Below are 22,399 nucleotides of genomic sequence, written 5' to 3'. Positions count from 1 at the left end.
CATCAAGAGACCGCGTTGTTACGCCATTATTACGGCGGGGGAAGAAGTTTCGCGGCAATATGGACAAAGAATTCGCATTGACCAGTAGCTCCTTGTCGATCCATGTTTACTTGTTTTCCGGAAATCGACTTGAATTGAAAATAAAACTTCCATAAACGGATCAGATACCATTCTTATCCTTGAGTGATTTTCGGATATCCGATTGCTTCGTTTTTTTTTTTTCTTTCAGAAGAGAATTCTTTCACTACACCATTCCTGTCAACGACAGTTGTCGTAAGAGATTACGTATTTGTTCGAATGTTTTTTTTCGACGTCTCGAATCTCCCGCATCGTCTGTGCGTATCGCTCTATCTTCGCGGTCGGATTGCGCGGTGAGATTTTCATCTCGCCCGACGTCGCCGTGCATGGACTTTATCTCCAGTATAACTGCGGAGCGTGTTGCGAGTACGCTCCGCATTCCTGTCGCATAGGTACCGCGTTTCGGGTTGCCGCATGTTTTAATACTCGCTCGTTTATTCCGCGTGCGGATTTTCACGCCACACCCACACGTCCGTGCTAATCTTCTGCCGACTGCGATCAAGCTCACCGGAGTTAAGTTCGGGAAGCGTTTATTCGTCGCACTGCAGTGTTGTACGTCGTGTCGTGTTATTCCGAACTTGCAGGGTGTACCGGATAACGCGCAAAGTTTGCGGGTCAGAGGCGATGAGAAATTCAAAAGAAGACGCCGCCGCACGTTGCCCGCACTCAGGAAATGAGGTCCGAAATTCAGTAGGTCACTTTCGTTGAACGAACGTCGGAAACGGGGATACCTTTTCCCGCGCAATCGCACGCTTATAAATCTCCTCCGCGTCAGGGTCAAATTCAATCACATTACCAAATCATGTTTCATCGTTTTCCCAGACCTTTTCTTATCCCGTTACGGGTTACAAACTTTTGTCACTAAAATTCCGTTCGCCATGTGCTCAATTTCATTTTTTTCACACTTTGGTAGTCGTCAAGATTTTTTGGCAGTAATTGAGATTTTAGTACCTCTAAAAAAAATTTGGCATCGATTTCATACTTCGGTGGGAATCTGATCCGTTTCCCGACTGTATAAGAAAATTTTACCCTATTCGCGGCAGGGCTGTTTCGAATATTTTCCGTCCTTCATATTCGTATTCGCGTTATGAATATCCATAGATCTGTATTCAGTAATTCACCATGATAATTCAGCGTTTTTCTCAATTAAAACGTACCGCGCGAACATCGCGTCCAATTAGACGCGCTGACTAAACTTCGGTTGATATATCGACGGGTAATCATTGCCGAATATATTTCCATATTGTAAACTTTCGCCGAGACTTTCCGCCGGATCGAAATTCTCGAGTGTGAAAATAAAAAATTGACCATCGCTCCCAGCTAGAACAGGCTAGGTGTCGGCCTAGACGCCTTGAGGTTTGTCCTATCGAGAATAAAACACGCCAACTGTTATCTGCATTTTCTGAACGATGAAAAGAATCTGTAAATCTTCCGCGAGCGTAAGGGTCGAAAGATTCGACGGTCCATTCAGGGCCTTATGCATCATGTATTTCGATCCCTTTCAACGGGATTCTGGCTACTCCCTTCGAGGATACGGATCAAACGTTTTTGTGTCCCAAACAGCGATCTTGGACGTACAAAAGCTAATCCTAACCCATTTGCATAATTGCCTCTCACCGGATCCTTGAATCAGATGTATCATCGCAATACACGAGATCAGATAATGCGGATGAGGATCGTTCGCACGAAATTCAATTCAAAAAAGAGTTTCTGCCCAGGGACCGCTTGTTTATGTAATGTTTCGACTTCGTTTCTAGACTTTTTTCGTTAGAAAGAGAAAAGAAAATATTTCCGCCTTTATTTTTGAATGCGGTTCTTCCGCTTTTGTATTTGGATCGAAACAGTCGCCAAACAACCTCATATCGAAGGAACGTGGTATAGTGATGCGCGTGTATATCGAGGGGAGCTTTCTTCGCGATATGTCGTATAATAGGGCTTGACAGTCAACGAGTTCGATCTACCTGACGTTAGGAGCAAAAGTCTAGAACCTCCTCACGTAGCTCTTGTACCATAGATATGGTTTGATATATCTATACGCTTATACTCGTAGGTTTACTCGTAACAAATTGCTTCGGAAGGAATCGATTTCTGTAAATAGCATTCCGAGGGTCTATGATTTATGCCATTTTGTTCCGTCGGGGTTGTTCGATACCAGCCTCTAGTTAGGCGCCCTCGTTGCGACGGTGCAATTAATCAGAATCTCGATTCGCTACAATTAGACGATCGGCAGATTTCGCATTCCGATCGAATCGCCCTTGTAATTGTTTGAACTCGTCTTTTCATTCATCCCAAATTTTTTCACCTCCTCACTCCGATGCGTTCTACGCAAATATTCGACTATGTCCGCAACGTGATCGGCAAAAAGTGGGCTGAAAAAAATTAGAAGAAAAAAACGGCGAATCCTACGCGGCGCAGTCCGACGTCGGCGAAGGCTGGACAGCAATTTCATTCGGATCGGTGCGTGAAAAACTGCGATGGAATCAAACGGGTGAATAGAACGGAAAGAAACGAATTCATGGAATGAAATTTCTCTGGCGCACCTACGCGGTCGTTGAAAATTGAACGATCATGTTAAATCTCGCTTCGCGCCCGCTTCGAAAATTCGATTTGGCTTATTTGCCAAAATAACAGCGTAGGTCAAACAATAAATGATTTATTCACTAGGTATACTGCGTGTTATAAACCAAATCTGCAAATCAATTCGGTAATGCGGTAACAAATTATATTTATTCACTATCACAGCTACGCACTAACAAAAAGACTAGATGTAAACGTACGAGATATATCTAATATTCCGTATCGCTAATGCAGTTAGGCTCTTTACTCGCTTCGTTTAAATCATACCGCTAACATTTATGTTATGTATAATACATGTACCTCAATGAACGGACGTTGTCAGAATCTAGAAATCTGTTTCTCGCCATCGTTGCCCTATATGACGCGGTATCGCGAAAATAAAAAACACGTCGTCTATTTTTTATCGAAACAAATTTTGGCACACGATCCGCACAAATTATACCCGCATTATTTGCCTGCGCATACGACATAATTTCGTTAAATCGTGGTACGCGTTCGACAGCCCCGCTAATCACTGAGAAACTGGCAGTTGATTGATATCTGTTCGCAATCCCACTCGAATCACGCGAGTGGTGGGTGAAATAAAAAATTTTTCATTCGTTCTTTCAATTTATTGATCCGTTGTTTTTCGTAAGACGCGCGAAGGAATCGAGTTTCCATTGAAAATTTGAAGAATTGGAAAAATCTCTGATTGCATCCAAAAAAAGCGCGTTTCAACATATTCTCTAAAGAAATCAGCTGGGTGTTTCGGCTACGAGAAATTCGAAAAATCAAAATTCGAGTTTTCAGACAAGCTGTTTTTCTTTTCCTCGTTACTCCCAAATTCTGACAATGCACCGCTGCCGGTATACGCAAACAACTTAAAAATATGTGTACATATAATTAATGTCAAATATATTCAAACTGCAATTAATTGTACGTATAATATCGGCAAAATATAATTTATTTATGTAGCGTGCGTGCTGGCATGAATCGAATCAATTATTCATACGTTTCATCAATTTCAAGGCCTACGTTTTTTAGGTTTATTTAACGACTTACAGACATTGTCACGTATAGATGATCCACATCAAGATTCACCCAGTTTGCACGTACGCGAAAACACAATTGGTTGTTGTTGTTTCTTCTTTTACTTATTTTTATTCTTACTTTTTTTTTTTTTTTTTACTCTATGCAAAACATATATCTGATAGTTTTCGTCAAAATTCTGTACGGTAAATTTTTAGACATTTTGAAACAAATTTTTTTTTCACATATCATAGGGGAACACGTACAAATTGAATTCTCTCATTTACTGTTCAGTCCTTCGTTTAAAATGATCTGAGAGCAATTTTAATTTGAAAAAACCAAGAGCCCATGAAAAGACTAAAAAAATAGTAATTCATCGTTCCTCAGTTTGGTTGAACCTCTCACCTTTCCATTGGTTCAAATATTCACGGTACTTGCCGATTAACTCGAGTACCTACTCATTCTGTAAAAAACAAAAAAGGACAAACAGAAAGGAAAAAAACGAAACTACCGCGAATTAAGTCTCCTTATCTTCCATCTGGATCTATCTCCTGAAGAATTGTTTAGTCGTAGCGAACGCACATCTCATCGATCCACACCATCCCTCTGTCCAGCTATTACTCAATTAATATGGGTCGGCGTAATTAATGATACCTCACTCGTTGATTTCACTCGTTCAAAATTGCTATAATTGTTCAACCTCCAGTGCTACAACCGATCGTCCGATCTTGACGCGAGTTTTTTGATTTCCGAATAGAAAATACCGTGACAATGCATTAATTACCGGGCGAGGTCTGACCCTTGAATTTATCTATTGATACAACTCGAACAGTCGACGGGGAAACCCCTCGAAGGTATGAACTGTAGCCACCCTCACGATCTGACCCGATGTAAATTTATCATCGTTCTTCGGCCGAAATCGGCCGCCACAAAACGAATACCCTTTTCCGTGTAACACGAATATGTTAAAATAGTTTCGATGTTGTAAATAAAGGCGTGCTTCCATCGAGCCTGCACCGAGGGGGTTGAAGAATTACCCTAGAAATGGGGGCTTAAGAGACCGTTGCTCCCCTTAAACGACGTGACCTCATTCATTGCACGATATTTAAACGATAACGGACGGCGACTCGTTACGCGCGGATGGTTTTTCTCGCTCTCTCGAGAGAGAGAATTATGTTACCCGACGTAATATGCGGAATCGCCGTTCGAAACATCGACGAATATATCGGAACGCTCCGATAAACGCTCGACTTTTAAAGGCGGAATTACACGTACATAAATAGGTTCAAATTTGTACCTATAACGATGCTTAGATATCGATTCTCCTAGCTGAACGTCCTTCGACGAGGAAACATTACAAGTCCGCTTCGCACAGTTCCTACCCACCGCCTCGTACCTCCTTGCGTGGTGCACTTTAAACGAGAATATCCATCGCAATGGTTTTTCGTCGGGGGGGTACGATAAATTGCTTCTGCTGCACGGGCGCGATCACCTGGTCTTTGACCCCGAAAATATGCTTCATTTTTATTCCTGTTCCAAAAGATCGCCCTCACCCCGGAAGCCTTGAATAGATTCGAGATTTTTCATTTCGTTCCAGCTAAGAACATCAACATCAACGTATCTTTCGAATAATGGACCAATGGACGTTTGCGCAGAATTTTCGCGACGATGAACCTTCGTTGCAACACCGAAAATTGAAACACAATTTTTTGTCGTTCTTTTAGGGGAGTGAATTATTTTTTCAAAATGCCGCCAAAAATTTGGAAATCGATCTGAATCGTTCGACTCGTAAAATTTTTAATCGCGAAAATTTCTGTGAAAAAAATTCTGCGAGATCCATTGAAAGTTTTATCGAATGTTTTCCTCAATTCGATTGTTTTTTGATTCATCGCGGATGTTGAGAATAAAGAACAAAAAAAAAAGGAGTGAAAAAATTTCCATAACTTCGACTCCGGCTTTTGTGTTTGAAAATTTGATTTTTGTTTTTTTGTTTGTTTGTTTTTTGTGCTCTACCTATACGTATATTATTTGAGACAAAAGGTTATTATTCTCGGGTACCGCTCGGGAGATGTAATACCGTGTAATTGATTTTTGTTCAACGTAAATCTGGAATGACCTTATATATTCGGAACGAAACGAATTATTATTGTGTTTCATTTTCACGTTGTTTGCTAGATATAACAATATAAACGAACGTCGTTCGCTCAACAATGTTATCTTGTATCCTGTCCCTTTTTTTTCTCGTTTAATTAACAGGAAGGAATTAAAAATGGGAATATATTTTCAAATGTTCCGATGAAAAAAATTTTACGATGAGATTATCAGCCGTATGCATACAACGCAACGTTTTCAGGTCGTAAATTAGGCGATGCGGTTATCGCTATGAAAAATAAGTATTCTTCTGCTCACCCTTTGGCAATTTACAGAAAAAATCGAATGAAAAACAAAACACAAAAATAAAAATCTGAATCGCTGCAGCTGGTTTATTACACGCCATCCGCAACGCCGAACGACCGACTATATAGGTATGGTGATAATCTGTACGATATATTATTTAATCGCGATGTTTAATTACCCGCGCTACTTTTATTTATACCCGGAAGGGTTCGCTTTCGTTGCAATTTACTTAAATGAGCGAAAAAGAGAATAACGGAGAGAAGAAAGAGAGAAAGGAAACTGGAAAAATAAATGAAAAAGTTGAAATTGCGTTAAATAAATAGCTCGTCAAAATCTCGCTACAACTTTTTCATAATTAAACGTTTAAAACGTTGTTGTTGTTTTTCTCATCTTTCTTTTCATGTTTTTTTTTTTTTGTTTGTTTTCCTTTGTTTTATATCATCATACCGCGTCTGCCGGCCGTTGCTGCATTTAGCGCAGCGCAGCAAAAACAAATGAAATCTTTATTAGTCCATTAGGACGCGGCGTGTTCTACATTCCTATGTATACCTATAGCGGCGGACCACACAACCGGTGTAACATCTATAACAGTTCTAATTAACTTAACAGAATTTAATATAGGTACTCCCGAGTGAGAAGAGCGACTCAAAGTAGATACGTATACTGAATAAGTGGTTCGTTAAATCTTGTTTCAACTTTTACTGAAAACGTTTCATAACATTTTGGAATTAGAAAACCCGTTAAGGTAATTTTGATTAAAGAATTACCCGTCTTAATTTCGGATGCTTCTCGGCGGGGTCGAGGTTCGACCCCGAATTTTCATCATCTGATCGAATTGTTGCCGAACCTTATCATTGCGACGACGTTAATTCGAATTTTGAATTTTGTAAATTTTTCGTTCTCGGCTAATCTAGATCGTCGATATTTTGGGCCAGAATTTGCTCGCCCCACTCGCAACGCTGGAAATTGCAGAATTTTAATTTTTTCAGAAGTAGTGATTGGCTAGATTGTTGTTGGTTTTTGTTTTTGTTTTTCTTAACCTTGAGATATTTGCTGACAGACAGATGATGGGGAATCGATCGACACCGTATTAATTCTTCACCCGAAGTTCGTCGTAAAATCGTACTTTTTCAATTATCGAACTCATTCCCTTCGAGCCTATCCGCTTGAAGAATTAAGTGCAAGAGGTAACCTGCCCCTGGGTATCGGGGTCGTAAACATTCGCTTCTTACACCTCGGAGCTTAGAGGTGCTCCGGTATTAATATACTCGAGGGTGCATAAAAGTCGTATAGATAAAGGATAAGGAATGAAAAAGAAAAAGAAAAATCGAAACGTTGCGTGTTGTAAAAATCTACGATCACGTGTTCGGGCTCACCTCCTTGCAGCTGCGGTTCTCCAAGTTCGACGTAAAACAGTGCATCTTTCTCGTAAGAATCCTCCTCGATTATCGTCAAAATTATGGCCTTCCTGAAACAACGTAAAATTTTACCTTTAAATCAATTTTTAGATTCCCGATAAACGAACTGTGTAAAACGTAAAAGTGAATCGAACCGATGCGAACTATTTAGAAAAAATAAAAGAAACGAAAATACGTACGTCGGGTAAAGGCACTTGTTTATCAAACTTATACGATCGAAACGGAGGGATATTAAGAGCACGATGCAATTTGCCAGAAAATCGAATAGTTGCCTCGTTTTACTCGAGTGCCCCATTATTTTACCCTCGGTCTCTCTTTGCGCGCGCGTCGTCGTTAGCCCTCTGGGCGAAAAGAGAGCGCCGTTAATTATTCGTTGAATGGAAGATCGACCAAAGTCAATTTACTCTCAAACAATGCGAACACGCTATCGGTGGGACGTGAGGAGGAACGATTCTTCACACATCCGAGAAAGACTCTGAGATGACCTTGGAGAGATCGGGTTTCATCCACGTCGTTACACTAACGCCAGAAGTGGAAAGTGGCGGCGGTGGAGTTTTTCGAACGCACTCTGCGCGAAGAGGAGAGAGAAAAAAAGAAACGCGAACTTCGAGGTGTTCACCGGACGCTGAAAGATATCAAGCACTCCGCACTCGATCGGTACAGTGCGGACGCTGAAACGCAAGTTTTGGCGATTCGAAAATTTTCATTCACCCCCACCGCGTCTCCAAGAATTTCAGACAACGCCGCTGACGCGTCGGTGGAGTAAATCTCGCGTGTTACAAATCGCAAGGTCATATCCCAACGGAATTGGAAGCCCAGACGATACGAGGAGCAAAGTCAAAGAGGTCGTCTCGGCGTGTAGGCCAAACGAGCTATGGTTATTATACCGTACGGCGGGAGGGCAAATTGGTATTCGCGTGGATACGTGACCTAGATGACCTCTTTTGCCTCGGCCCTTCGCAGCCGGCCCCGTCCATTTTCACCCCCCGATGAACCTATCAAGGCTTACGACACCCTTTCACGGAGAGTGCCCTACGTAAGATCCTCGCCCATCCGCGATCGTTTCCCCCATAGTTTTCTCATCATACACCTTTTTCGCCCAACTTATACCGAGCGATTCTTGCTCTTTGGAAATTTGTTTCCTTCGGACGATGTGAGTAGATCAGGGTGGCCCAAAAAAACGAATATTTTTTTATCCACCCCGTATGTAGGTAAATATATCAGTTGGTTAGAAATACTTTACTTTGAGAGTTGGAAAAAATTGGAGCGACTTTTGGAAATTAGAAAATCGACTTGAAATTTTCGGAATCTCCGTCATTTGTAACCTAGAATATAATGGGAGGAGGAGACGAAAGATTTGAGGGTAAATTTTAATTTTCTACGATTTTGAAAATTTTTAAAAATCTTGAGTGACCCTTAAAAAAAATTTTTTTTCCAGCTGATCCTTGGAGGGGACTCTTGAAAAGTGTGAAACTGCTATATCTTCATAGGAGACGCGAAAAAAAAAACTATCCGTTTCTTTCGGGCCACCCTAAAGTTGGTGTGGATGCACATGAATACGACGTCAAGACCAAACCACGAAATTCACCGAGAAATTTCGGGGAAAAATACACAACGTTCAAGTTACGAAGAGTCATGGAGCGCGGTAATTATAAAATTTGGCGTCAATTCAGCGTAATAATTACCGAAAATGGCGTTATAATTCTCGAGAGAGAATCACGTGAACCCCGACGAGGTGAAAAGTGAGTAACTCTCGTCGCGACAAAAACCTCGTAACTGAAGTGTACCGGTGCGGCGAAGTTTCGAGGGGAAGTGAGGTAACTCTCGGAGGAGTGCGGTATACCGGAGTATCGTGCGCCCTTGCGCGCTTTTACAAAAGACACTTGGACTCGCTCGCTCGTCTTTACGGAAACAATCGCATCGAGCAAAAAAATAAGAACGGAGAACAAGATGAGGAGAAAAAGTGACGTTCGAAGAGGCGGCGATACCGCCAAGTAGGAGCTGAGGTCGGAAGTTGAGAATGAAAATGGAGCCTCGTTTGAACGAAAATCTTGCTGTTCCGGTATCTGCGATGAGAACGCTTTCTGTGTACGCTCAGAAAGTCCAATTAACGATTTCGAATCCCATCGCACGGTCGGATACGAGTTTCGATTATTCAAGGAGCGGAACACGCCGGTAGTTTAATTATTTGCAATTCGTAATCGAAAACTCCCATATGTTTCCGTAGCAATATCGGAAGCTCCATTTCCGTAGAGCTCTTTATCTATGATATAGCTATTTCGTACGGCGGTGTTATAATTCCACGACATTCCGGGGATTTTGTTCAACCGGAGCGCGGCTCCCAAACTTTTCATTTCGACGCGTTTCCCTGCGAAAGTTTTCCGATAATAACGCTACATTTTTTTTCACTGCCATTTCGCTTCCATTGTTAACGAATTTTGAGCTGGGTTAGATTTTCTTTTTTTCACATCTAATCGCACGTTATGCGATGTTCCGCGTCTTCGATACACTTGCCAAAATTTCCTTGGAAAAAGGGTCAGAGAGAAAAAAAAAAATGGAAAAATTAATACGAATGTTATTTGTTGAATTTGTATAGCCTCTCACATATCCACTTGGCACACGTATTTATTCGTAAGTGGCACTTGGGAATATTGGTATAGAATTTTTTGGCTCGACTTTCCGTGAACGGTGAAAGTAAAAGTCTGGAAATTTATTGAAATTGAAATCTCTCCGATAGAAATATCGTTTGGGTGTGGAGAAGCTATTTGTTTTGGTTTTTTTTTTTGTTTTTTACTTAGTTTTTTCAATTTTTCACCAAAAGAATCGGTGAAAGAGAATCCATGATTTTTATGAATCGTCGGAGAAGGATTTCGAGAAAATGGAATCTCGAATCTGGTTTTACTAAAGTTTGTAAAATAACGCAGACACTGCCAATGCTCGATTTCGAGGACATCGACATAACCACGTTACGAAATAGCGTAACGAAAAATGTTATCACATCACATCGCACGAAACACGTTGATAACGTGGGATTCTAACAGTTGCAGGTAATAACGGGATCGCGGGGGTTAATCCCCCTTTTTCGGGTTGTGTAATCACCAGATTAAAGTCAGGGTGAAATGAATAATTCGTTGTTTATATCACTCCGCATTTGAATATCTCTTTAATATCGCATGCATGGCGGGGCGGGTTGGAGGTTAAAAAAAAATACGGCTGCACGAAATTTCACACTTTAAAAGAAATTCTCGATTCCGAATCGACGTTCCCCCAAAATTTCACTCACCGTTCGAAGCTCCCACCCACTCGACGGAAATTTTACGGAATTACGGTGCCGTTGTATCGTTATATCGTACGGGATCTATTTCACCCCATCTCCGATTTTAATCGTCGCGAGAAAAGCCTCACTGCCCTCCTGTCAAAGTCCCCATTTTTCGCTCCTTCGTCTACATCGTCGGGGGTGCTCGAGGTACAAAATAACGCCAAATTTCCGACGATTCTTTCCTTGAAAAAATTTCTCGACATTACGTCGGTGCGTTTCAATATCGCTGGATCCGCAGTACTCGGACCCTCCAGAATATGGGGGTTGAAAATTCGGCGTGACTCGAGTAGTTTTTTTTACCTCTTCCCCTAGAAACTGGGTCAATTTACCCTTTTCAAGATTGTAGGTGGCACCTCCCCCCCCCCCGCCCCCATCCAGTCCTCTCCCTCGAGCTGATCTCGTTCGATAAGTCGACCTCCGCTGTACTCCCTCAGCTTATCTGTCGATGAGTGGAGGCAATTTGCCCTCGACGTATCTCAAAACGCTCCTCGCAGTCAGCTAATCTGCGAACGACGATTCAGACACGCGAACTAACCGTAAAACGACAAGATAATAACGCGACCCGTGTAAACTCCGTATACAGTTTCTTGTACCGCCATAGATCCTAAACTGTTAACTTCTCTTCTCCCTTCGTCTCTTCCGAAAGCCGTCTGTAATCTTCAAGTTTTGAAAATAAAAAAAACGCTCGCAAAGCAAAGAAATTGTTCAAAACACCTGTGATCTCGTAGTAGGGGGAAAAAAAAAAAAAAATTTATCCGATCTGAACTAAAGGGTCTCGAGAGCGTAATAAATAAACTTATACATATACGACGTGAAGAAAAGCTGCAGGGTAAGGCGAGGGTGCAAAAATAACTGGCGCGGCGTAAGCGTCTCGTCGACAGTCTGTAGAGTAAACGGCGCAGATTCAATCATCAAGGGTCTAAGAGTTTTCTAAGCTCTGCACAATCAGCCGTGATGCACAAGGGACGTTTGTATGAGGGTAACTTCAGAAAGCTCGAGTGTTTGCACCGATTTTAAGTGCCGGGGTTACGAAATGGGGCGTGGCACTTCCTGCGCGTCGAGAATCACCCGAGGGCGAACGAACCGAGCGGATTAACATTTCGAGTCTCGTGTCGCGCGAAAAAATTATTATACGCGGCTCGATTTCTCTCGCGTATTTTCAAGTTTGCTCTCCTCTTGTGCTTAACAATATCGAGAAGGCCGATGATATTCTTCCGGTGTTCCGTTGTCGAAATTTTCGATTTTGTGCTCAGAATTTTTCAGCAATGATTTTCCAAACACCCGGTTCTTTGCACTCCCCATTTCGACGATTTGTATCAATTTCGAAATAAAATGAAATAAAAATGGTTAAATTGTCCGATCACTCGACGAGTGCACCGCGGCGTCCTCCGTTGAATATAATCGCGGTGTTGGATTTGATGCGGTTTGAAGATAATCGTGGCCAGTTGCCAAACACCGACGTCAAAGTAGATCGCTCTCGTTTTTACGCGAGTATAAAGGAATGAAAAAAAAATTGCAAAACATTAAAGCGTACAAAACAAGAGGTAATGAAAGTTTTTTCCCACGACCTACGAGTACGAGTTTTCTCTGTTTCACACAACTATGTAATCTTGGTGAGCAATGATATAAATGCGGTATGAAAATGGACGTAATATTTTATTGTACCTTGGGATATTTCCTGTTTAGAGCATTTAATTAACCCGAAGATACGACTTTTTGTTAATTTTGGTCACGATCTTCCGGGGGATCGTGTTCGTGCTCGCGTTCTTCGTCTTGCCCTACTAATCCCTCTGGATCAGTAATATGTATGTCCCTTGTACGCCGTCAGCGCCGAACAAAGCTTTATTCCCGAAAATAACATTAATTAACGAGCTCGCTTAATTTATTTTAATAAACTTGTTAGTGACGTCTTAAATCGTCCGCGTTCGCAACCCCTGGATCGCACGACTTAATTGTTATTCCGAAATCCCTCGAAATTCTTTTCACCAGGTCAAAATTCATTCATTTTTTTCTCTCCCCCTCCCCGAACTATGCGAACAAACTTTGTTTTCAAATAAAATTTGATATCGTCCCCGTAGTCGTGATGAAATTTTTCATTTTTTCAGATGCTCCCAAATATCTCACACGTCATATCTCCGAACTTTCATCCATATCCTTCGGAAGTTTTCCTTCTCGTTGAACGAGCCTCGATTTTTTTTACGAAATTGAAAGATTGAGAAGAATGGGAAAGAAATTTTTTGACAACCTTGAGAAGGGTGGAAATTTGTGGAAAAAAAAATTACGTCGCGGTGTTCGTCCATGTTGCAGGGACTCGCCACAGCGCAAGGTATACCAAGGGGAAGATTTAATCGCGGTTGAATTAATTCGAGGGTTTCGCGAAGGGTTCGATAAGTCGACGCGGTCGACTACTTGCACCCCATACCCAACTTGCACCACTCGACTTCGTCGAGTCCTTCGACGCCGCGTGTATCTCGGTCAACTCGCCCAGCCGCGAACTTCTCAAATTGAACACGAACCGCACAATCCCGATGATCGCCAACTCCGAATGATATTCATATCAATCGGTGGACTGACGTGCATCGGATTGATTCCGAATTAACGCGCAGGGAAGTGGGAGGCGAAATTTGTACTCGGATTTTCAACCCCTTCTCGTTTTTTCTCGAGATAGCGTAGGGTGAAAAATGAATTATATCGTGACATGCAACTTTCATCGTCGACGTGCACAGTTTTCACGGAGATAGACCAGTGGGAATAGGAGACACGTTGTACAGTTGAAGTTTGTTCACGAAACGTCCGGGTCGCCCGAGAGATAAAAATGAAAAGCTGGGGTTAGCGGAGTCGCGGAGATAAGTAAATCGAGCGGGATCGTTGCGGGAGAGCGAGTCGCCGGGAGTCGGTTTCGAGAGTCGAGTGCGCGCCGCGGTCATCCGGAAGTCGTCGTCCGATACTTCGCCAAGGCCCATTAAAGATCCAATCAGCCGGCAGCGGGGCCGTGGCGAGCCGTTATCAAATCCGATTTTAACCCGAGCGAGAATTCTAGGTGCACGTAGCTTATATACGGCGTATTTAATGTACCACAATACATAGCGGGGTCGTAAAATTAAACCTAAATCTCCAGAGGAACAACGTTCGACTCAATTAACCCCTTCTTATTGTTGGAACTCCGAGCTTCTGGTTCAACAATAATATCCAACGGTCGGATGCGGGTAGCGTGCGTATCGCGGTATTCCGTGTTCAAGGTCACGAGAAATAGATTCGTCCCTTAAACGCGGATCCGCCTCAGCGAGAGAAGAACCCTTTTGTCGAGCGAGCGTCGACGATAAGCTTTCGCAATTTTTTACGTTGTCACATTTTAATGACGAAGGTTTAGCGAAGATGAGCTGCTCGCCGGGCTATAAAACCACAAACTACACAAAATCCTACCGCATCCCGCGTACAACGTTCAACTTTTCAGGGAGATAAATCTTCCCCGAAGACGAATGCCCTTCTATTTACCGCTGCTCGCTGCTGCTAGCTAATAATAAAAACCCAAGAGATAGCGGGGCGAACGCGCCGTACCGAGCAAACCACTATACGCTCTCCCAGTTACCCAACTCGCAATTCACCGACCTGAACTCGCTGCACTCTTTACCCCGAGATAAATTCCTGAATTCCAGGACTAGCAGCGGCGAGGTAAACCGGGACTACATTACACGTGGCGGAGTTGGTCGAATTTCGGTTTTCCGTTGAGTTAAAATAGAGCTGAAGGTACGCGATGCACCTCCACTCTTCCGATCACCCGTAGGCACCGATTCCAAAACGTCAACGAAAACTGCCGAACTTGTTCCCTTTCGTTGTGAAAAATAAAAAATCAACCCTTGCCTCATATCTTAGGGCGAAAATGTTTTTTCGCTTCTTTTTCGCCCGAGGGTAGTCGAGCCTCTATGAATTTTTAAAAACTAAGGACAAGCGAAAGCTCGCTCCTCTGTAGTCCTTCGCGCGATCAGTTTTTGTTCACGTTCTAAGATTGATATTTTTCATATTTCTTCACGCCCGTCTGGAAGGCCACGCGTACGTCGCCCGCGGTGAAAAATGGAGGGGGATCAACGAGGCGAAGCACTTCCGTCATCCCAACTGCAAACAATAAATGAAGATCACCGATCCCGTACGTATATAATACCTACATTTTATTGGCCATCGTATGTAAAAGTATAAAAGAGAAGACGACGCGATAAAAGATAGAAATAACCGGGTATGAAAAATAAAAACACGAGCCCGCAGATTCCAACTGGCAGGGTGTTTGTCGCGTGATAAAATCTGCCGTATATAATACCGAACACATATAGCTACGTATATTATATCGAATTGATATCGCCGTATATGGGGCGTTTTATGGTAACTGCGGATCGATCCTGCCATGAAGAGTCCAGGTCGTTGTGCTACAACTCAATAATTCGACAATTATTTCGGATGAATTCTGCAGATCAGTTTCTCAAGAAGATATCTGATCCGGCGTAAGAAAATATTAAGACGAAATCTACGCGGTATCCGAACGAAAATTGTCCCCCCTTTTTCCATAAAACTCACAGCAAGACACGCGCGGTAGACGCTGACGTCAGTTAAGCGCGATTCGTCTTGATTTCAAGTCCCCCGAAGAACCGAAATTCTTGGCGAACGTAGGCGAGGGTCCCCTACCTGCGAACGGGTAGTATGAATGTTTATGTCTTCCCCTTTATTCCCGAAGTAATTTTTCCTCCTTAACTCTCCGGGGTAAGTGTAACCGTGCGCTTATACCTAACGCAGGAGAATTAATTTTAAGTCTGAATTGTCGTTTCATTCTGACTCCGCTGCACCGCAGAGCAGATCGCGATTCGGGAGGTGATCAACCGACACCTCCGAAGACTCCGGATTCCCCTGAAAATTATCGAGACTACGCTGGCGAATACGTGAGAAATGGCGTCGCACCGCGAGGTTTTTCTGACCAACCTCGGATTTTTCTGATTTATTTATTTACTCATTGCGCGGGCACTCATTTTTCCCGCGGTATTCGGTACAGACTCCCTAATATAAACGCACGTCTCGTTGACGCTGATAGCCGAATAAGATGGGTCATTATCTTAACGATCCCAAAAATACCCGCAACCCATTATCCGGACTATTCCGCCATTATCTGCCGTACCTTTTCTTTTTTCTAGTTTTTTACTCACCGCACTTTCTTGCGCCTCTCCGCGCATAGCTTTCTCTCCGACCTTCTTTTTTTTTTTTTTTTTTCTTTTTTGCCTTTTCTCGTTGAATTTTTTTCAGCCGTAGGTTATTTACGAAACTCGTAAGTTACAGGTAACAATATGTACAGGGTGGAGCGAAAGAAATCATCTCGAACGGAGGCTGAATTCGCGCAAACGGATTTTGTCCGCGCATCGCCGTTTCCCTTACCGATAATCAACCGGGCGAAAAATCGGCGTCGTAAAAATCGCGAAAACTCTTTTTATCTGTGTAGTACTAGCTACTAAACGGCTTCATCGGGGTTCGAGACGCCGCAGGGATTTCAGATGGAGCGGAACATTTTCGTGCGCTTTTCTCTAACGATAAGATTTATGGGGAAGCTTAAAAGAGACCCTTTTAAATTTATTTTCTGGAAACTAAAAACACGTACGGCTGGCGAACTCCTCGGAGAACGGCGGTATTTCTGGTTGGGGGTCGTTGCGACGATCCTCCGACCATGGGATCGGCCGGTCGATTTACCGTGATTGCGGGACTCGCGAGTACCCGTGATTAACGGAGAACGAATATCGGCGTTAATTGCACCTCTTGCTGCGCGGTGCACCGGCGATCGTTGAATCAGATTTTTCACCCCAACATCCGAAATGTTGGAGATTCATGTCGAACGAACGAACGTCGGAGAGAAAAAAAAGTTTCCCCAAGGCTTCGAGGGAAATAATCCGACGAGATCCATCATCCCTGTGTATGTATGTAATCTAGGGTGAAAAACGCGTGTAAAATGGTAATTTGTCTATCAGTTTATGCAAATCGCGAGACTTTTTTCTCGGTCGTTATCACCGTTGAAGAGAAGAGAAGAGAAGAAAAAGAAAAAACAACATTTCTCGTTCTCCAAATTGTGGGAGAAACGCGACGTCGGAAAAGAAAGCGATATTTTTGATGCCTCTCTCTTTTCAACTGTTTTTTTTTTTTTTTTCTTTTTTTTTTTTTTTTTTTTTTTTTTTCGGTATCTCCAAAAATCTCCGAGTCTTCGGACACGTGGAGTGAGTCGACGGAATGTCGTCTGAACTCGAACGTCGAGACGTTCGCCTCGCTTGTAGTTCCAAACGATGTTTGAACATCGCGCGGTGTTGGGGATTAGTTGTATGCAGACGATGAATTTCTGGCTCACATGAGTTTGTTCTTCGGGTGTACCACCGCTCGCTTCGTCCTTTGCTCGTTAAGGGTGAAGGAAATTTCTATACTAATCCGAATTTCAGCCATAGCCAAACACTCGACACGGGTACCCTTTGCATAACGTAGATAGTGCCGGATAGTAGGAACAACCGTCGGGTTCAAGCTACTCTCTCGCTACTCTGTTGACTTTCCGGAGAACTCGTAGCCTAACAAAACGTCCCTAATTTTCCTCACTGTCGGAATTCTCCGTTAAAAAATCTTCGCCCCGAGACTGTAACGCTAGTACATTGCTGCTGTTAATTATTCTCACTACCCTCGTTACCGTTGCCCTTATTGTTTTATCGACGTATTTTTCTATTGTTGTTGTCACCGTTATCGTTATCGAGTGATTCTGAACATCCTTGTTAAAATTCACGTCGCCTTTCCCACCGCGGACCTGCAATATTACGCTCTCTCGATTTACTTAGCGCTTTCAGTCGGAGAACTTTTCCGAGTGTTTCACGGAAGTTGTCGGCATGAGAGGTGCTTAATATTTCCAGTGACGCCCGGTCTTCTCCACTTCTTAATGAATTTTTGAACCTGACACTTGTCCAACTTCCAGCGCCCGCCTCTCAGTTCCTACGGGTATAACGTTAAGCTTCTCTTTTTTCTTTTTTTTTTTTCTCATGTTCCGAGACTCGTCGCACAACGTTTCAAATTATGCCTCCGTTATAGGAATGAAGAGATAGCCGGCGATTGAACGGAGTGTGGAAGAATAATTAACCCGGCATGAAAAGCTGCAGTTTGAATCGGAGTCATTTCGTCGGCATAGCGTTCGCTGGATGCCGATAATTATTCGTTCAAGTTTCGAAGGTATAACGGTCGTCGGCGTCTTTATTACTAACGTTAAAATTCAATCGGAGGTTTTCACAGGCTCGTTTTACGAATCGCGTTTCTCCATCCAGCTCGTTTTATTTGCGGTAAATTATGGAATAAAAACGACGCGGGGCTACTAAAATTAGAAGTTTAAAAGCCGAAGATGGGAGCGTCCTCCCGCTGCAAATGGGTATGGGTACGTAGGTACGCGGACGACGTGACTGTGACACTCGCTTCGCTTTGGTTATAAATCGCCAGGTCTTATCAGGGAGGTGCCTAATGGGATTTTGCCACGTAACTCCGCAGCGTCCGTTATTTTACGACCTGGCCGGGAAGGTTCCGGTGTCGAACGTCATACCCGTGGCCATTCAAATCGACGTCTCCAACCTTCGTCATCGCTCATCGTCGGTCAACGTTGAAATCCGTCATCCGTATCACCACGTACGTGTGAAGGAAAAAACACACGCGAAAGGAATTACTCCTCTTTCGCGCCCTCGTTGTTCACGATTTACTCGATTCTTCTTCTATTTTCGAGAGTCGAATGAAATTCATTTCATTTGTTTGTTTTTTTTTTTTTTTTGTCTACCCACAGCGCGCGCTGAATCTAAAGTACCACTTTTCAAGCGTCGTTGAGTAGCTGCGGGGATGAATGAAATCTCCTCCCACAAGGAGTATCGTTTATTCAATCTTCATACGCTCAGCTACGTGCTAAATAGATCCGTATTCCACGGTGTGGAGTAACCGCACTAATTAATTTATCGCGACTACAGGCACGCTACCGTGAGTGAGCCGGCGTATGCAGGTCCCCGTGTGTGGAAACGAAAAATTAATCAGCCTGAGCGGCCTCCCCCTTGCGACAAATGCGAGGAGATCCGAGAGATCCGAGAGATCCTTACACCGCATCCGGCCGGTTACATGCGGGATGATAATTCGCAAGTTGGTATCTTCGTACGCCGCTCTAGGTACTACATTGAGATATCACGGCTGGCCGTGCGGCGTAACGTGCACCTCTTGATTAATCGTTGAATTCTCATCTCGGCTCCGCCGCAACCGATCGCTGCGATAATCTCCATTCCCGCACCGCCCCGCCCCGCTTTGCGCATTCTTCTTCGAAACGATTCCGGACGTTCGACGCCACTAAAATTCGCAAAATCGATCCAATCTCCAACTCTGCTATTGCAACCGAGACACAACTACGTCTCAGATCCTCAATAATTGCCCTTCCAGAAGTCTTTTTTTTTTTTTTTTTTTTTTTTGTTCTCCGAATCATCGTTCTACTCTTGAAACACTTGTGCGATGTATCTCGCTCTCTTTCGCGGAAATCGCCGGGATATTCCGACACCGAACGAACGTCACCGTAGACGCTGAAAAGCCCGATATGTATCAGCCGGAAGAATCGAGAAAAGAAACTATACGTTTCACAGTTTCTACGTACCCCATAAAACTTCCCGACGATTAATCATCGCGGTGGAATTATTTTCTCTCTCCTTGTTCAAAATTATCCGTCGTTGAACGTGTGCCGTGAAAGCGATCGTCGTCTGAGCGCAGTTTACAGCTGATGCTAATCGCGCCGAAGACCCAGGTGGAGTTTACGGGTGTTTCGCATCTATGGAAACTCGAGCTGTCGAATTTACCTACGCAACGTCTCATCTCTCCCGTCGCGTCTTATGGTACTACGTCAAACCTATTGCTCGACTAACAATAAGACAAGACGAACGAATATCGCATGCACGGTATTTGCCCACACGTGTACATATTATTCGTTTGACATTCGCGGGGTACCTAAGCGCGTGGAATATCCTTCGTGAAATATATACGACGTAAATGTCAGAGAAACAATGGATGGCGAGGAACGCGTTAGGCTGTAATGAATTGATTTTTGCTTCGCTTTTCAGGCGAAAAATTTTCAGAAAAAATGTGTTACGCGTGAATCGTACTTCCGTCTACGACAAACGCGTTGATACGATATAGGTACGTACCTACGTACATACGTCAATGAACCGAAGAGGCTTCAACGCGCGTAATTCGCAACTCGATAACAAGGGCTGTTTGAAACGCCGTTCGAAATCTCTGAATGGTTTTTTGTTCGCTGAACAGTTCATGCCTCCGCTACGAAATCCGTAGTAACAATAATTTTTTACCTACGGTTAATCCCTTCTACAGGGTTTGAAATAACGGAGTCCGGCCCTCGATGATCGAAAAGAGACCCTTCGAGAAACCATAGATCGCACAACTCGTACGCCCGCCGAATTTTAGGTGAACATTGAAAAAATTCGATCCCTAGTCGCCGCGGGAGAAGCGTTAACGCGATCACGAGTAAAAATTGTAGATTTTTAAGCGACGGAATAATTTGGGGATAACACTAAAGGGGACGTACCGCGACCTCCTTGGAAATCCAGTGATTTCCTGGCTCGGGGAAATAGTTTTTCTTTCTTTTTATCTTTCTCTCTCTGGTTCGCCGAGCCACCGAATCGCCGAAAGATGGCCAAACTGTATTCTTAGCTTCTTGCTGCCAACGCTCTGGTTATCCTCTCCAGTATCGTCATCCCATTAACCTACGGGATCAGAGGCCTTGCAAGAAACCACGGACGGAGACCCAATTCGCTAGGGAATTGTCCTTTGATTTTCGTGTGTGACGTAATGGAATAATAAAAAGTAAGAGAGAAAGAAAAAAAAAAAAAACACACAGAGAGAAAGGGAGCGAAAACTCGTTCCGACGATATGATAGCGCCGCGATTAGTTTTTCGTCGACTTTCCTATCCAAAAATTATTGTCATTATCAACGTTTTCGCTTGTACGATTATTGGATGAAAATTGAATCGAATCGACATTCATGAATTGGAAATTGGAATCGAATCTGAATTTAGCCAGTTACGCGTACGATGGAAGTTGGTCAAGAACGTTTTCACACCGCGTGTACCGTATTTCAGAGTGTACGAACGATTAACCGGGAAAACTGATATCTCGATGGCAAAATTGTTCCGGTAAAAGTTTCGCTAGTTTAAAGGAGAAACGCCATTACGGGTTCGATTCGAAGTCCACATGGTTCTCCGGATCACGAGGTAGTGTTTTTTTTTTTTTTCAAGACAAATGTTGCGGCTGTTTTGAAGTTTCGGTTTGAAATTTTGAAAATTTTCGGAGCGATTGGCGGCTTAGAAAATTTCAAACTATCGTCCTATCAGCCGTCCAAATCAGCGATGGCCGATCGATACAATTTCTACACAGTCGATCAATTGCAATAGAACGACCATCGAATTGATTCTAAACCGAGACGTTCTTAGATTCCGAACCGCGACCGCATCATTTATATTACTTGGAAACGAACTCGCTTTCCATTAGTACTAAAAGCAATTATTTCATTTCCCCGCACCCCCGGGTCGCCCGTAATTCCCTTCTTCCTTTTTGATTTTCCTCATCTTATTCCTCTCTTCATTTATACTTCTCCAGCTGTTTTCTTTCTCTCGGTCCGCGGTACAATTCTTTCTATTATTGTTTTTTTTGTTTTTTTTTATTTTTTTTTTGTTTCTGCTCGTTCGTGTTTTTCATTGTATTTTTTGCGCGCAACTTTCTACGACAACTACGCGGACGAAGTCGGATACGTCAATAATTATAATAACTCATTCGATAATAACGACGAGGACGGCAGCAATAATAATAACAACAATATTTCGTAGCGTGGCCGAGAGAGACGACGGTAATTCTAATCGAATTTCTCCTACCCTCGTTCCGAGTTCTGTGCTACCTCGTATAACGTACACACGGTACACATTCTATACACACACATATATATCCATAGGAGAAACCATAAGAATTTAAGAAATCCTCTCTAGGCTTTAATCGTTTCTTATTTTAGCGTGTCAAAATACATAACCAATAACGCTGCGAAGAAGGGATATTACCGTCGACGACTCAAAAAATACGACGATCGACGGAACGGAAATCAAAATCATCCTCCGAGACCAACTATACGTCGATTATGTAGTCGAATCCGCCCCGTCGTATATCAGTCGTCGAAATTAGTTCGATGCGGTATCTCGGTTGCGGAGGAGGGGGGACGGGGGGCTGGTTAGCGGGACGAAGCGTGGCCGCAGGTATACAACGAGATATGGGAACGACGCGTCGGGGGCGGCGTCGAGGCGCTAAAGAGAAAATGCCCGAGCGATGGAGAGCGCGGCTAAAAGAGAAGAAGAACTACTGCCGAGGGTCGTTAGCAGTAGTCGGTAGCCATCAGCAGCTAGGGGATCGTCGGGGAAGCCTCGGGGCTTCCCTCTCCCCAGTGGCCCACTTGCAGCTCGGACGCAGCCACGCGTGCTCTTCCTACCTACGGTTCCAACTGTCCGGTCTTCTTGACGTGGATATACGTATGTACAAGTAC

The 22,399-nt window shown here is 43.4% G+C and overlaps 1 protein-coding gene across 2 annotated transcripts in view; it reads right to left on the bottom strand.

Annotated features, from left to right (window-relative positions):
* Positions 1-22,399, bottom strand: part of LOC105690124 (sodium/calcium exchanger 2) — a 76,988-nt gene that overhangs the window by 46,159 nt on the left and 8,430 nt on the right. For both annotated transcript variants that reach the window (XM_012407689.3, XM_048651875.1), the window contains exon 3: positions 7,437-7,528. In XM_012407689.3, the coding sequence (XP_012263112.1) occupies positions 7,437-7,528 (92 nt within the window). The remainder of the gene's footprint in view (positions 1-7,436; positions 7,529-22,399) is intronic.

This window comes from Athalia rosae, chromosome 3, assembly GCF_917208135.1.
Source record: "Athalia rosae chromosome 3, iyAthRosa1.1, whole genome shotgun sequence".
Lineage (NCBI taxonomy): Eukaryota > Metazoa > Arthropoda > Insecta > Hymenoptera > Athaliidae > Athalia > Athalia rosae.
This window is presented reverse-complemented; position numbering and strand designations above follow the sequence as displayed.